Source organism: Salvelinus sp. IW2-2015, unplaced genomic scaffold, assembly GCF_002910315.2.
Source record: "Salvelinus sp. IW2-2015 unplaced genomic scaffold, ASM291031v2 Un_scaffold560, whole genome shotgun sequence".
NCBI classification, from domain to species: domain Eukaryota; kingdom Metazoa; phylum Chordata; class Actinopteri; order Salmoniformes; family Salmonidae; genus Salvelinus; species Salvelinus sp. IW2-2015.
Genome location: NW_019942573.1, coordinates 448,361 through 463,940, shown reverse-complemented (window position 1 = coordinate 463,940; position 15,580 = coordinate 448,361). Strand labels below are relative to the sequence as shown.

General features: G+C 41.2%; 1 protein-coding gene across 2 annotated transcripts in view; it reads left to right on the top strand.

Annotated features, from left to right (window-relative positions):
• The window catches only part of LOC112068528 (plectin-like), an 89,119-nt gene extending 74,317 nt beyond the window's left edge, over positions 1 to 14,802 (top strand). Inside the window, exons 28-29 of one of the 2 annotated variants that reach the window (XM_024135680.2) lie at positions 1,809 to 5,159; positions 5,550 to 14,802. In XM_024135680.2, coding sequence (XP_023991448.1) covers positions 1,809 to 5,159; positions 5,550 to 11,909 — 9,711 coding nt within the window. In that variant the 3' untranslated portion in view covers positions 11,910 to 14,802. The remainder of the gene's footprint in view (positions 1 to 1,808; positions 5,160 to 5,549) is intronic. The other variant, XM_070438192.1, reaches the window with a different exon arrangement.
• The last annotated feature ends 778 nt before the right edge of the window (positions 14,803 to 15,580 follow it).

The following is a 15,580-nucleotide window of genomic DNA, read 5'->3' as shown; positions in this document are numbered from 1 at the left end:
TGTCCAATCATTTGAATCAATCAAGTTTCTAAAAACCTGTTCACGCTTTGTCATTATGGGGTATTGTGTGTAGATTGCTGAGTTTAAAAAAAATCTATTTTAAAATAAGGCTGTAACGTAACAAAATTTGTCCCGATTCAGGAAACTAAGTGTAACTAATGTGTTTTTTTGGCAGAAAGGCCTTCTCGAACATGTGCATTTTCATGTGCCTTAATAACAAACTTGCATTCCATCTGTAAATAAGAAAACAATTGTTAAATGATGAGCCTTGTTGGTTAAGCCACAGAAAAAGCGAGCAACCTTACCACTAGCCATGATTGGCTGAGACAGGGAGACACGTCCATCAGGCATGATGATGTATACAGGTACGATAGTCTAGCGTTAGCTAGCTACATTTTCAGATATTACACGTTTGTAATTTTGACAGAAAGTGGTTTCATTTCAAGCTAAAGTGTATTGTTAGCTATCTAGCTAATGTTAGCTGGCTAGCTCCCTAGCTGACGTTATTATTTGTTTCCCAGAGCCATTTTATTTTCTAGTTAAATCCTAATGTTAGCTAGCTAACATTGGACCTGGTTGTTTAGCTCCCAGCACTGTGGCATTGTTGGCACTTTGTTTGTTGTTGTTTAACCAGCTAACGTTACCTGGCTGGCTTTGTTAGCTAACGTTATGTGATATGTGTGATCTTAAATGTTGTTTACCTAGCTAGGTGCATTGTTTAGCTAGCTATATGTCTTAAGCTAAGGTGTACTGTTAGCTAGCTAGCTAACGTTAGCTGGCTGGCTCCCTAGCGGACATTATTATTCATTTCCCAGAGCTGTTTGCTTTTCTAGTTAGAGCCTAATGTGGCTCCCGAGTGGCGCAGTGGTCTAAGTCACTGCATCTCAGTGCTAGAGGCGTCACTACCCTGGTTCGAATCCAGGCTGTATCACAACCGGATGTGATTGGGAGTCCCATAGGGCGGCACACAGTGTCGTCTGGGTTTGGCCAGTGTAGGCCGTCATTGTAAATAAGAATTTGTTCTTAGTTAGTTTGTTGCCTAGTTAAATAAGGTTAAATATATATGTATATTTTTATTAATGTAAGGCATTGTTGGCACTTTGTTCATTGTTGCTTAACTAGCTAATGTTAGCTGGCTGGCTCGTTAGCTAACGCTACGTGACGTGTGTACAACACCCGTTGAATATGGCCGGTGTCAGTAACGGCTGTTTTCATGTTATCCAGAGGTAAATAAATCATCAGCCAGAGCGTCAAGTGTGCGCTCCGAGAGCGAAACGAGATGGGTGGGGCTAAAGCTTAAGAGGGTGTGAACGATGCTGAATTGGTGTACACAAAGAAGAGCTCGTCACTAGATATCAAAACATTTGAATGTGATTTTCTCAAAAGTGAGTTTACAAGTTGATCAACTTTCAAAGCAGAATTACTTTCCCATTGTTCCTCAAATGCAGTGTATGATATACCATTTTGTAGCTCTGAGTCTCTACTTTTATCCAATGTAAAAAACACAATTTCACCTTTTGCTACATAAGACCGAATCCAGGTGAGTCACAAATGTGGAAAAAGTGAAGGGGTCTGAATACTTTCCGAATGCACTGTAGCTATCAGTATTTGAATTATTTCTTTTATACAGTCATTTTTGCTCATATTTTATCAAAGGTGTCAATAATTGTGGACCCCACTCTATGTGTACCTAGATGTACTTAAACGTTTAACTTTTTTGAGTATTTCAAACAGCTCAAACATTTATATTCGAACACTGTAATACTTAACATTGTTTTACCCTTTTCTGTTTGCTTCCACTAATACAGACAGCTACTGAAATACTAAAGAAGGAGGAGAGAAAAAAGTTGGCTGAGATGCAGGCTGAATTAGACAAACAAAGGCAGTTAGCTGAGGCACACATCAAAGCTATCACTAAAGCGGAACAAGAAGCCCAGGAACTCAAGTTGAAGATGAAAGAAGAGGTCAGCAGGAGGGAGGTTGTGAAAGTAGATTCTGAGAAACAGAAGCACAACATACAGCAGGAGCTGCACGAACTCAAGAACCTGTCAGAGCAGGAGATCCAAACCAAGAGCCAGCAGGTTGAGGAGGCACTGTATAGTCGTACCAAGATGGAGGAGGAGATCCATATCATCAGAATCCAATTAGAGACTACCATAAAGCAAAAAGCCACAGCTGAGGCCCAACTTCAGCAGCTCAGGGACATGGCTGCCGAGGCTGAGAGACTGAGGAAAGTTACTCAGGAGGAGGCAGAGAAGCTTCGCAAGCAGGTGAATGAAGAGACTCAGAAAAAGCGCAACGCAGAGGAGGAGCTGAATCGCAAAACAGAGGCAGAACAAGAAGCTGCCAAACAAAAGCAGAAGGCCCTGGATGAGTTGCAGAAGTTCAAAATGAAAGCTGAAGAGGCAGAGAGGCGCATGAAACAGGCAGAAGAGGAGAAGCATAGGCAGGTCATGGTTGCGGAGGAGGTGGCACAGAAGAGTGCCACCACCGAACTGCAGACCAAACGTATGTCCTTTAATGAGAAGGCAGTAAAGCTTGAGGCATCGCTGAAACAAGAACAGGTCACTGTTATTCAGTTGCAGGAAGAGGCAGAGTATCTCAAGAAGCAACAAGAAGATGCCAACAAAGCCAGGGAGGAAGCAGAGAAGGAGCTTGAGAAGTGGAGGCAGAAAGCCAATGAGGCACTCCGTTTGAGGCTCCAGGCTGAGGAAGAAGCCCACAAGAAGAGCCAGGCTCAGGAGGAAGCAGAGAAACAGAAAGAGGAAGCTGAGCAAGAGGCAAAGAAAAGGGCTAAGGCTGAAAAGGCTGCTCTTAAGCAAAAGGAAATGGCAGAGAAGGAGCTGGATAAACAGAGGAAATTGGCAGAGGGAACAGCACAGCAGAAACTCTCTGCAGAACAAGAGTTAATTCGCCTAAGGTCTGACTTTGACCATGGTAAGCAACAGAGGTCTTTATTGGATGAAGAGCTCCAGCGCCTGAAAAATGAGGTGAATGCTGCAGTAAAAGAAAGGAAACAGCTAGAAGATGAACTGGCCAAAGTGAGAAGTGAAATGGAAGTTCTTCTTCAGCTGAAGTTGAAAGCTGAGAAGGACACCATGTCTACAACAGAGAAAAGCAGAAAACTCCTCGAGTCTGAGGCATCAAAAATGAGGCAACTAGCTGAAGAGGCGACTAAGCTGAGATCAATCGCTGAAGAGGCAAAGAAGCAGAGGCAGGTAGCGGAGAATAATGCGGCTCGGCAAAGAGCAGAGGCTGAGAAGATACTCAAGGAAAAACTGGCAGCCATTAATGAAGCAACTGGCCTGAAAACTGAAGCTGAGATTGCCCTGAAGGATAAAGAGGCAGAAAATGAGAGACTTAGGAGAAAAGCCGAAGATGAGGCTTATCAGAGAAAGGTCTTAGAAGACCAAGCAAAACAGCACAAGCAAGACATTGATGAAAAGATCACCCAGCTTATGAAGACTTCTGATTCTGAATTGGAGAGGCAGAAGAAGATTGTAGAGGAAACTCTTAAGCAGAGGAGGGTGGTCGAGGAAGAGATTCACATCCTAAAACTAAACTTTGAGACTGCATCAACAGGCAAGTTGGATCTTGAATTGGAGTTGAACAAGCTTAAAGGCATTGCAGATGAGACACATAAGAACAGAGTCAAGGCTGAGGAAGAGGCAGAGAAACTCAGAAAGCTTGCTTTAGAGGAGGAGCACAAAAGAAAGCAAGCTGAAGAGAAAGTTAAAAAGATCACTGCTGCAGAGGAAGAAGCAGCGCAACAATGCCATGCAGCTCAGAAAGAAGTTGAGCGCCTCAAAACGATTGCTGCCGATGCTAACAAGCAGAAGGACAATGCTGACAAAGAAACAGAGAAACAGATTATTCTAGCCAAAGAGGCTGCACAGAAATGTAGTGATGCAGAAAAGAGAGCACAGGATGTTCTGGTCAAGCAGAAAGAGGACAATCTTTCCCAGGGCAAGCTCAAAGAGGAGTTTGACAAGGCTAAGAAACGTGCACAAGAAGCTGAGAAGGCTAAGGAGAAAGCTGAGAAAGAGGCTGCTTTACTCCGTCAAAAAGCAGAGGATGCTGAGAATCAGAAGAAAGCAGCTGAAGCTGAGGCTGCCAAACAGGCCAAGGCTCAGGGGGATGCTGAGAGACTGAAGAAGGAAGCAGAGCAGGAGGCTGCAAAGCGAGCAGAAGCTGAGGCTTCTGCTCTGAAACAGAAGCAGCAGGCAGACGCAGAGATGGCCAAGCACAAAAAGCTAGCTCAACAAACATTGAAGCAGAAGACACAAGTTGAGCAGGAGCTAGCAAAGGTTAAACTGCGACTGGATGAGACTGATAAGCAGAAATATGTTTTAGATGAGGAGCTTCAACGCCAGAAGGATGAAGTTAGCAATGCTGTCAAGCAGAAAGTTCAAGTTGAGGATGAGCTATTTAAGGTCAAGGTCCAGATGGAGGAGCTGGTCAAACTTAAGCTTAGAATTGAGAATGAGAATCAACGTCTCATGAGTAAAGACAAAGCTAATGCTCAGAAATTCCTGGAAGAGGAAGCTGAGAACATGAAGAAGCTAGCAGAGGATGCTGCCAGGCTAAGCTTAGAAGCTCAGCATGCAGCCCGAGAGAGACAGATTGCAGAGTCCGAGCTTGCCGAACAGAGGGCTCTTGCTGACAAAATGCTGAAGGAGAATATGCAAGCTATCCAAGAAGCAACTAAACTGAAAGCTGAGGCAGAGAAGCTCCAGAAACAAAAGGACAAGGCTCAGGAGCAGGCCCAAAAACTGCTGGAGGACAAGCAGCAAATGCAGCAGCGTCTTGATGAGGAGACAAAGGGCTTCCAAAAATCTCTAGAGGCTGAGCGCAAGAGGCAGCGTGAAACAACTGCAGAAGCAGAGAAATTGAAGCTTAGGGTGACACAGCTCAGTGATGCTCAGTCCAAAGCAGAGGAGGAGGCCATGAAATTCAAGAAACAAGCTGATGAGATCAGAGTTTGTCTCCAAGAGAAAGAGCAAAATGCTTCAGAAAAAGTAATTGTAGATAATCTGGAGGGGCAGAGATTACAGAGAAGCAAACAGTCTGATGATTTATGTAAAACCATAGCTGACCTTGAGAAAGAAAAAGAGAAATTACAAAAAGAGGCTGCAGATCTACAGACTAAGTCTAAAGAGGTATTGTGCAATGTAAAATAACCTTGTGAAAATCCATTTGCAAATAACCATAACCTTCTCAAAAGCACTGACACATAAAGGAGATCCAAATCACCTATTCATGTGAATTGCAGAGACTGTCGTCAATACTAAGTGTCCAGCTCATGAACCGAATGTTGTAGCGTTTTGTAAATTAAATTGTGTTTTCCGGCAAATGCTTTTCAAATGAAACCGATTTCGAATACATTTCAGAATATTACGTGTCGTATATAATATATCATATTTTTATATTCATATTTTGATTATATTATGTAGCAGTTATCTATAATCAGTGTAATAGAATGTTAAGACAATGTGCAAAAATGTCTTTAAAGTTGTATTAATTGTCTCTTGATTTTTTTCCCAAATTAGATGGCCAATGCCCAACAAAAACAAATTAAAAAGGAAAAGATAATTATTGAGCAGACTATCCTGACAGAAAAACAAATGTTGCTGAAAAAAGAAAAGCTCATTGAGGAGGAGAAAAATAAGCTTGAGAAACAGTTTGAGGATGAGGTCAAGAAGGCCAAAGCCCTCAAAGATGAGCAGGATCATCAAAGGAAGCAGATGGAACAGGAGAAGAAGAAACTCCAGGCTACCATGGATGCCGTTTTGAAAAAGCAGAAGGATGCTGAGGAGGAGATGTGCAATAAGCAGAAAGAGATGCAGGATCTTGAAAATAAAAGGCTTGAACAAGAGAATTTGTTGAATGAGGAGAATACAAAGCTTCGTGAGAAGCTGCAGCAACTTTCTACACCTAAAAAATCAGTAACACCCCACACTAAAGAAAGGGAGATTCAAACTGATGAGGTCCCTGAAGATCAGCTAATTGCAATGACAATGGTGGGGACTACAAATAAAGTATTCAATGGGTCTGAAGTAGTAGATGGTGCAAAGAAAAACAAAGATTCACCATTTGCTTTTGATGGGATTAGGGACAAGGTTCCTGCCAGCAGGCTCCATGATATTGGTATACTGAACAAAACGGACTTTGACAAGCTGAAAACGGGGAAAACCACAGTGCAAGATCTGAGCAAGACCGAGAAGGTGAAAACATGTCTCAAAGGCAAGAATAGTGTTGGCGGAGTCTTGACCCCAGCCAAGCAGAAAATGAGTGTGTATCAGGCCATGAAAGAGAATAAACTTTCTCCTGGTGCTGCCACAATGCTRCTTGAAGCTCAGGCAGCATCTGGGTACATCATCGATCCAGTGAAAAACAGAATGCTCACTGTGGATGAAGCTGTAAAGGAGGAATTAATAGGTCCAGAACTCCATAACAAAATGCTTTCTGCAGAAAAAGCAGCTACTGGTTACAAAGATCCTTATACTGGAGACACAATCTCACTCTTTGAGGCAATGAAAAAGGGTCTGATTGAACAAGACCAGGCCGTTAGACTTCTGGATGCTCAGATTGCAACTGGTGGAATAATTGACCCTGTCAATAGTCACCGTGTACCACTCCAGACAGCCTATAAGCAGGGCCAATTGGATTCTGAGATGAACAGAACTTTATCAAACCCTACTGCTGACTCAAAGTTATTCATTGACCCAAGCACTCAGGAGAGCCTCACTTATCAGCAACTATTGGAGAGGTGCACCTCAGATGCAGAGACAGGCCTACTTGTGTTACCAATCACAGAGAACGCTGCACAAAGTGACAAGACCTACACAACTGAAGAGACTAAAGATGTACTCACTAAAGCAAATATCTCTGTTCTATTTGGAAGATTTCAAGGAAAGACTGTGACCATTTGGGAAATCATTAACTCAGAGTATTTTACAGAGCCACAGAGGAAGGATCTGATTCATCAGTATAAGACCGGAAAAATCACAATAGAAAAATGTATCAAAATTGTCATTAGTGTTGTGGAAGACAAAGAGAAGAATGAAATTGTGTTTGATGGTCTGAGGACTCCTGTCACTGCAGCTGAACTTCTAGAATCAAATATCATCAATAAAGACTTGTTCAACAAATTGCATAATGGCAAAACAACTGTCATTGAAATCTCTGAGATGGAGTGTGTTAAGAAAGCCTTAAGAGGAACACCTAGCATTGCTGGAGTGATCGTTGAGTCAACCAAGGAGAAAATACCATTCTATCAAGCCGTAAAGAAACAGATGCTCTCTCCCGAGACTGCATTGACTCTTCTTGAGGCTCAAGCTGGGACTGGATTTATAATTGACCCTGTCAAAAATCAGAAGCTCACTGTGGATGAGGCTGTTAAATCAGGTCTTGTTGGTCCAGAGATGCATGAAAAACTTCTGTCTGCAGAGAGAGCTGTTAATGGCTACAAAGATCCCTACACTGGAAAGAATGTATCCCTATTTCAGGCAATGTTTAAAGACCTTATTAAGAAAGACCAGGGTATCCGTCTGCTAGAGGCTCAGCTTGCAACTGGAGGTATAATTGATCCAGTCAAAAGTTATCGCATCCCACATGATGTTGCCTGTAAACGTGGATATTTTGAAGAAGAAATGAACAAGACCTTGAGCAACAACACTGATGAAACTAAAGTATACTTTGATCCTAACATGTGGGAGAATGCATCTTATGTACAACTCATGAAAAAATGTGTCACTGACAAAGAGACTGGTTTTCCATTTCTTCCGCTCTCAGAGAAAGCAATTCAAAAGTCAAAAGAGAAACAAAAGTCAAAAGAGGATCATCAATACACTGAGTTCCAGATCAAAGATGCCTTGAATCAGGCAACAATGGAGCTGCAGTATGGACCTTTCAAAGGAAGGAAAGTCACTATTTGGGAGATCATAAACTCTGAATATATTACAGAGGAACAAAGAATCGAGTTGATTCAACAGTACAGAACTGGAACAGTGACTATTGAAAGAATTATTACAATCCTTGTCACAATGGTTGATAAAAAGGAGACCAAGAAACAGGAAAAAGAACAGGCCAGCTTTAAAGGTCTTAGAGCACCTGTCACAGCCAGCTCATTGTTTGAATCCAAAATAATTGATAAAGCTACATATGATCAACTCCAACAGGGCAAAAAGAAACCGAAAGAAATCAGTGACATGGACTCAGTCAGGAAATACTTGCAAGGAACAGATGGACAGATTGCAGGCATCTATATGGGTGACTCAAAGGAAAAGGTTAGCATTTATCAAGCAATGAAGAAAAATATATTGAGACAAAATACAGGTCTTGCATTACTCGAGGTACAAGCAGCAACTGGTTTCATTATCGATCCTGTCAAAAACCAGAGGTACACTGTGGATGATGCTGTGAAAGCAGGAGTTGTTGGTCCTGAGGTTCATGAGAAACTTCTTTCAGCTGAGAAAGCAGTGACTGGTTTCAGAGATCCATATACAGGCAACATTATTTCCCTCTTCCAGGCCATGAAGAAGGAGCTTGTGCTACGAGAACATGCCATTCCCCTGTTGGAAGCTCAGATGGCCACAGGAGGGATTATTGACCCAGTCAGCAGCCACCGTGTTCCAAATGATGTGGCCTTCCAACGTGGCTATTTCAATAAGCAGATGGCTAAGACCTTTACTGACCCCTCAGGGGATATCAAAGCCTTCGTTGATCCCAACACTAATGAAAGTTACACCTATAAACAACTGCAAGAGAAATGCATAAGAGATCCAGATACCGGTCTGTGCTTCCTGCCACTATCAAAGGCTGAAGCTCAAAGTCCAGTGGAAAAGTCCTACATATACACAGAAGAACAGGCACAGACAGACTTGAGTAACAGTCAAGTGGATATCCCTCATCAGGCCTATGGAGGGAAGGTAATGACCCTATGGGATGTCATGATGTCAAACCTGCTCCCCGAGGAGGAAAAGCTAAGGCTCCTGGAACAGTATCGCCGTGGGCAAATCACAAAGGAGAGAATGATCATCATCGTCATTGAAATCATTGAACAAAGGGAGATACTGAAAGTAGAGCAGAGCATGTCCTGTGATGTGATCAGACGAAGAGTCWCTATTGAGGAGCTCTACAGTTCTCGCATTATCGACCTTCAAACATACAATCTGTTGAAGCAAGAGAAGAAAACTATCCGTGAGGTTATGGAAATGCCATCTGTAAAGCAGTATCTGTTTGGCACTGGCAGTATTGCTGGAATTCTCTCAGACTCCCCCTCTAAGGTCAGTATTTACCAGGCATTGAAGAGAGGTCTCATTAAGCCTGATTTTGCTACCAGTCTCCTGGAGGCCCAAGCAGCAACAGGATTCATCATTGACCCTGTGAAAGATGAATTTCTAACTGTTGACGAGGCTGTGCGCAAAGGGATAGTCGGCCCTGAAATCCATGACAAACTTCTTTCTGCCGAGAGGGCAGTCACTGGCTACAAGGATCCTTACAGTGGAAAAGTAATCTCTCTCTTCCAAGCGATGAAAAAATACCTTGTTCCTGAGGACTATGCCCTGAGGCTCCTTGAAGCCCAGGCTTCCACTGGAGGGCTTATGGATCCAGAATACTACTTCCACCTTCCCACAGATGTTGCCATGCAACGCGGGTACATCAATAAGGAAACATATGACAGGATCACTGATCCAAACTGTGATGTAAAAGGTTATGTTGATCCAACCACAGAGGAGAGACAGACCTATGCCCAACTGCTGAAGAGATGCAAAGTTGATAAAGAGAGTGGTCTGCGATTACTTTCAATGGCAGACAGAAGGCTGCTTTTCAAGGGTCTCAGAAAGCAAGTCACCTTGGATGAGCTGCTTTGTTCGCAGATTATTGACCAAAAGACATACAATGATCTCACTGAAGGCCTTATCTCAGTAGAAGAGGTCAGCCGAGAAGTGAAGAAGTACCTTGAGGGCACAAGCTGCATTGCCGGAGTATATGTAGAATCTAGCAAAGACCGCCTGTCAATCTACCAAGCAATGAAAAAGAACATGATAAGACCCGGGACAGCCTTTGAACTTCTTGAGGCTCAAGCAGCAACAGGATATATAATTGACCCAATACAGAACCTGAAGCTGAATGTTGGTGAAGCTGTTAAAATGGGAGTGGTTGGTTCAGAGTTCAAAGACAAGCTCATCTCTGCTGAGCGTGCTGTTACAGGCTACAGGGATCCGTACTCTGGCAAGAACATCTCTCTATTCCAGGCCATGAAAAAGGGTCTCATTCTGAAAGACCACGGCATTCGACTATTGGAAGCCCAAATTGCCACTGGTGGGATCATTGATCCAGAAGGGAGTCACCGCTTGCCAGTTGAGATGGCCTACACACGTGGTCTGTTTGATGAGGAGATGAATGGCATTCTTACAGACCCATCTGATGACACTAAAGGCTTCTTTGACCCTAACACTGAGGAGAACCTCACTTACCTGCAGCTGATGGAGCGATGCCTGATTGACCCGGAAACTGGACTTGCACTTTTGTTGTTAAAAGAAAAGAAACGTGAGAGGAAGACATCCTCCAAATCGTCTGTGCGTAAACGTAGAGTAGTCATTGTTGACCCAGAGACAGGCAAAGAGATGTCTGTGTATGAGGCATATCACAAAGGACTTATAGATCACCAGACCTACACGGAGCTTGCAGAGCAGGAGTGTGAGTGGGAGGAGATTACTATCTCCTCATCTGATGGTGTTGTGAAGTCCATGATCATTGATAGAAGGACTGGCCAACAGTATGATATTGATGATGCCACCACAAAGGGCCTCATTGACCAGTCTGCTCTGGATCAGTACCGTGCTGGCACTCTGTCCATCACAGAGTTTGCGGACATGCTGTCCGGAAACATAAGTGGCACCAGATCTAGGTCATCCTCCTTTGGGTCCACATCATCTCACTCCAATAGTTCAGCCCCCTCTATCAAACCCCCAGCAACAATATGGAATGACCCAACAGAAGAAACCGGCCCTGTGGCTGGAATACTGGATACTGACACATTGGATAAGGTGTCAGTCACAGAAGCCATGCACAGAAATCTTGTGGACAATATCACAGGTCAAAGATTGCTGGAGGCTCAGGCTTCCACTGGTGGCATCATTGATCCAAACACTGGAGAGAAATTCTCAGTTGCAGATGCAGTGAACATGGGACTTGTGGATAAGATCATGGTTGACCGAATCAACCTGGCACAGAAGGCCTTCAATGGATTTGAGGATCCCCGAACCAAAACAAAAATGTCTGCTGCACAAGCATTAAAAAAGGGGTGGTTGTACTTTGAGGCGGGTCAGAGATTCCTAGAAGTACAATATCTAACTGGTGGTTTGATAGAACCAGAGGTCAATGGCAGAGTTCCACTGGACGTTGCTGTCAACAAGGGCACCCTAGATGCACGTACTGCACAGAAGCTACGAGATATCAGTGGATACTCCAAATACCTCACCTGCCCCAAGACAAAGCTTAAGATCTCATACAAGGATGCCATGGATAGAAGCATGATTGAGGAGGGTTCTGGTCTGCGTCTGTTGGAAGGCTCTTCTCAGTCAAGTAAAGGCCTTTACAGTCCTTACAGTGTTAGCGGTTCTGGGTCAGCATCCGGTTCCCGGCCCGACTCAAGAACTGGCTCCAGGTCAGGCTCCAGACGAGGGAGCTTTGATGCCACAGGCTCTGGCTTCTCCACTAATTTCTCTTCCTCATCCTTCAGCTCCACAAGCTATGGGCGCAGATATGATGCAGGATCACACAGCGGACATAGCATGGATGTGCTAGCACAGGCCCTGACATCATTAGCAATGGGCAGGAACTGCAGTTCTGAAGAGAGAATATTTACCACAATACAAACCAATTACTCCCCAGTTGCCTAATTCTTATTAGAAAAATAGTCTACCTTTATTCTGCTCTGCATGTGGTTATTATGGGGCTTTTCAGCAATATATTGTAAATATTTTAGCTGGCTTTAAGTTAATTTTGTCAATATTTTATTCAGTTTTACATTTTCAACGTACATTTTAAGTTGCTCTCTTTTGTATTATGTCTGAGAAGTCAAAATGTTTTACATTATTTATATGCTTACATACAGAAGAGCTGACTGTATTCAAACTATATTTTTATTTTTAGCAACTACAATGATATTGATAATAATGTTTTCAATATTAGACATATTGAAAATGTTCTATTTTTAAGTCAGCTTGTTATTAATTGTAATTAACATTTTCTGACCTGGGTTAAAATTATATTTTGATTCTATTAAATTCCATCAAAGAAAGTATCTAGGTTAAAGTATCCATTTTTATAGCAAACCAAATTAGATGTGAAAGCTGTTAAACTATTTGGTAGGAGGACATTTAGAATATCTAGAAATAGATACAAAAGCTTCCAATCTGCAGAGCAGAATAAGGGGTCACAGAACAATGAATTATTATAACACTGGAGCAAATGCTTCAAGAAAACCAAGCTTCAAAATATTTTCTTATCTCGGCTAGACTGTGCCAATGTCTGGATTCTACCTATCCCCTGCTTGTGATATACAATGGACTACCAAACAGTTAAAACTATGCAGTCTTTATACAGTCAAGCATCCTTATGGAGAGAGCATTCCAAGGATGGCAATCCCAACATAATAAAACATGGACCAACACACTTGAAGTAAAAGATGCCCCACATCACCATGAAACACCATTGGACACCCCTGGTCTCATCTCAAGCTGAAATAACTTCTCAGCAGAACCATTGCTTCTCTAGACTTTTTTGAAAAAGAAGTGACTAAATCTTTTCTATTATTATTTTTATTTTTTTCCCAGACACAAATCTTAAAGTAATTTTTTCTTCATTTTGTTGAAGCCTATGTTTTCCTGAGACCCTCAAGTCAAAACGAAGAACTTAGTTGAAATAAACGTTAACGTTCACACTTAAGACTACACCGAGATAGATTTACATAATTCATTTTAGCCTTTTTATTTTTCAGACAATTATTAACAAATAACTCTGAAAAGGCAGATGTTGATGTTTAAATGCAAAATATAATGAATCATTGTACTGCCTTGCTTCTACCCTACACCTGCATACTAATATATCTGATCTCATATGGTAACAGCCCTAACCACCTGTATTGTAATGTTTTTGTTAGTGCCTGCATATTCAATGCATGAAAGGGTTGCACAGACAACAAGGTGTGAATAATACTGTAAATTGAGTGATTCACAACTGGAAAAATGATATGGTTATTATCAGGTATTTCCCAAGTTCATGGCAGTCATACAGTATTCATACCGCATCAATACCCCTTTATTTCACTAGATTAAACTAAGAACATTTGTACAAGGCTAAGATTGAAATAAATGTTTATCACAAAAAATTATTCAGTTTTGAAATGTATAAGACCATCTTTACTGACTGTATTCTACATATTTGGAAAATATATTTTAGCTTCGTCACTTGTTGCCTCGTGACCCAGTGTTCATATTTCCCAACACAATTGCTTGTTTTTTTTTCTTCCTTAGAAGTACTTTCCTTTGTAAATTGTCATGTTCTATCTCAATATTCATTATATTTTCATATGATACATTTTATTTTTGCTTTGCATGTTGTACAAACTTGGTTGAAAAGATGCAATATAAATAGTTGCATCCATTTTTTCGTTGTGAAGCCTTTTAAAATGGTTTGAAGGATGTACTTTAAAGTTGGGTTATCAGGCATGGTTAAAATGGTGTATTGAAAGGGTGACATTGTATTTGAATGTTAACACCTTAAGAATGTAAATAAACTTATGAGGTATCAATACGAAATGCAATGTCTTTTGAGTATTTTTTWATTTTTTTATGTTCGAGTGAAGATTTTTGCACTCCAAACAAATCTTTATTTAAAGATGCACTATGCAGAAATCGCTCCACCATTACCTGGTTGCTAAAATGTATAATTATTTGCCTAATTTCAGTTTATTCGACAAAACAAGGAAGTGTTGTGTAGAAAATCATTGTACCATGTAAACCGCTGCAAAATATATTTTTCATAACCAAAAATATTGTATTTTCAGCTGTTTGAAGCCGGTGTACAAAACCGAAAGTAAAAGATGCAAAAAAGAAACTTTAGAACGGGAAGCATAGAAATAGCACACATTGAACAGAGCTAACGCTTCTTATACTTGCTTTCAATGAGAATGATAGATATATAACTCACATTTCTATGTGTATTTTGTCAGCTCTCCCAATAAGTTACACTGTAGCTTTAATTCAGTGGAATTCAACACAAGAATAAGGGCTTTATGGATGTAATTGGAGAATCAGTATTTTAAGGTTTGAATGCATTGCTCTTAGACAGTTGTCACCTCCAGTAATTTATTGTACTCACAAAACACTATACACAACTCACTTGCTCTTAATAGCTTTCTAATTCTTCTGAATGATTTAATGATACAGACAATAATACAATACAAAGGTGTGGAACTCTTCTGTCTTTACATCAGCACAAGTGAAATTAAGCCACATAGTTTACATCTTATCTAATCCTTTTGTCATTTACTGATGTTACTGTTAACAGTGTCAAATGAGGTGTTAGACAATACTATTCCATCCAATTGGTGACAGATTCTCATGTGAATATTAAAAAATCAGCATGAAGAAAATATGTGCATTTTCCCACCAATGGTGTTTCCACCAAACTTACTTCTTGCAGATACAAATCAGTGCATGATGACATATGCACCCACAATGTACCTTTTCACTTAAGTTTTCATGTACCAAATAAAAATCTAAAGTTCAATCTATTTCCATTGCATTTTTGACTCTACCGATAGTTTTGTCACAAAAAACATTGCATTAAATAACAAATGTGCCTACCGGAGTCTTGGCACGTGCTCTCTAGCCAACAGCTCGCAGATACAGTGAGAGTAGGCTGAATGGGCTGGCTAGTCTACATTATGAGATTACTATGAATTAGAGCGAGAATATTTGTATTTGTCAAACGGCCGTCAAGCATCGATCATCATGTCACCAGAATAAGACCCTCGATATTTATTGGAAGGAGCATAAAACTCATCACTGTGCACTTTCACCACCTTGTGAAGTTCCTCATAAATGATTTAATCTGTAGCCTAATAAATTGCATGGTTTCCCGAGTTGTAGTGGGAGGACCACACACCATATCATCACAACTCCAAATTTACATTGATGTTTATTTTACCTTTATTTAACTAGGCAAGTCAGTTAAGAACAAATTCTTATTTACAATGACGGCCTACCCCGGCCAAACCCAGACAACACTGGGCCAATTGTGTGCCACCCTATGGGACTCCCAATCACGTCTGGTTGTGATACAGCCTAGAATCAAACCAGGGTCTGTAGTGACGTCTCTAGCACTGAGATGCAGTGCCTTAGACCGCTGCCCACTCGGGAGCCCAATATAATGGTTATTATATTCATATTTGATCATAAAGGAGTTTCCACCACCATTTCTAGCATAATTAATTTTACCCACACAAAAAGGTTGCACCATGTCAAATGAACAAATGATTGTACCGAAACGTACAAAAAATTMTACC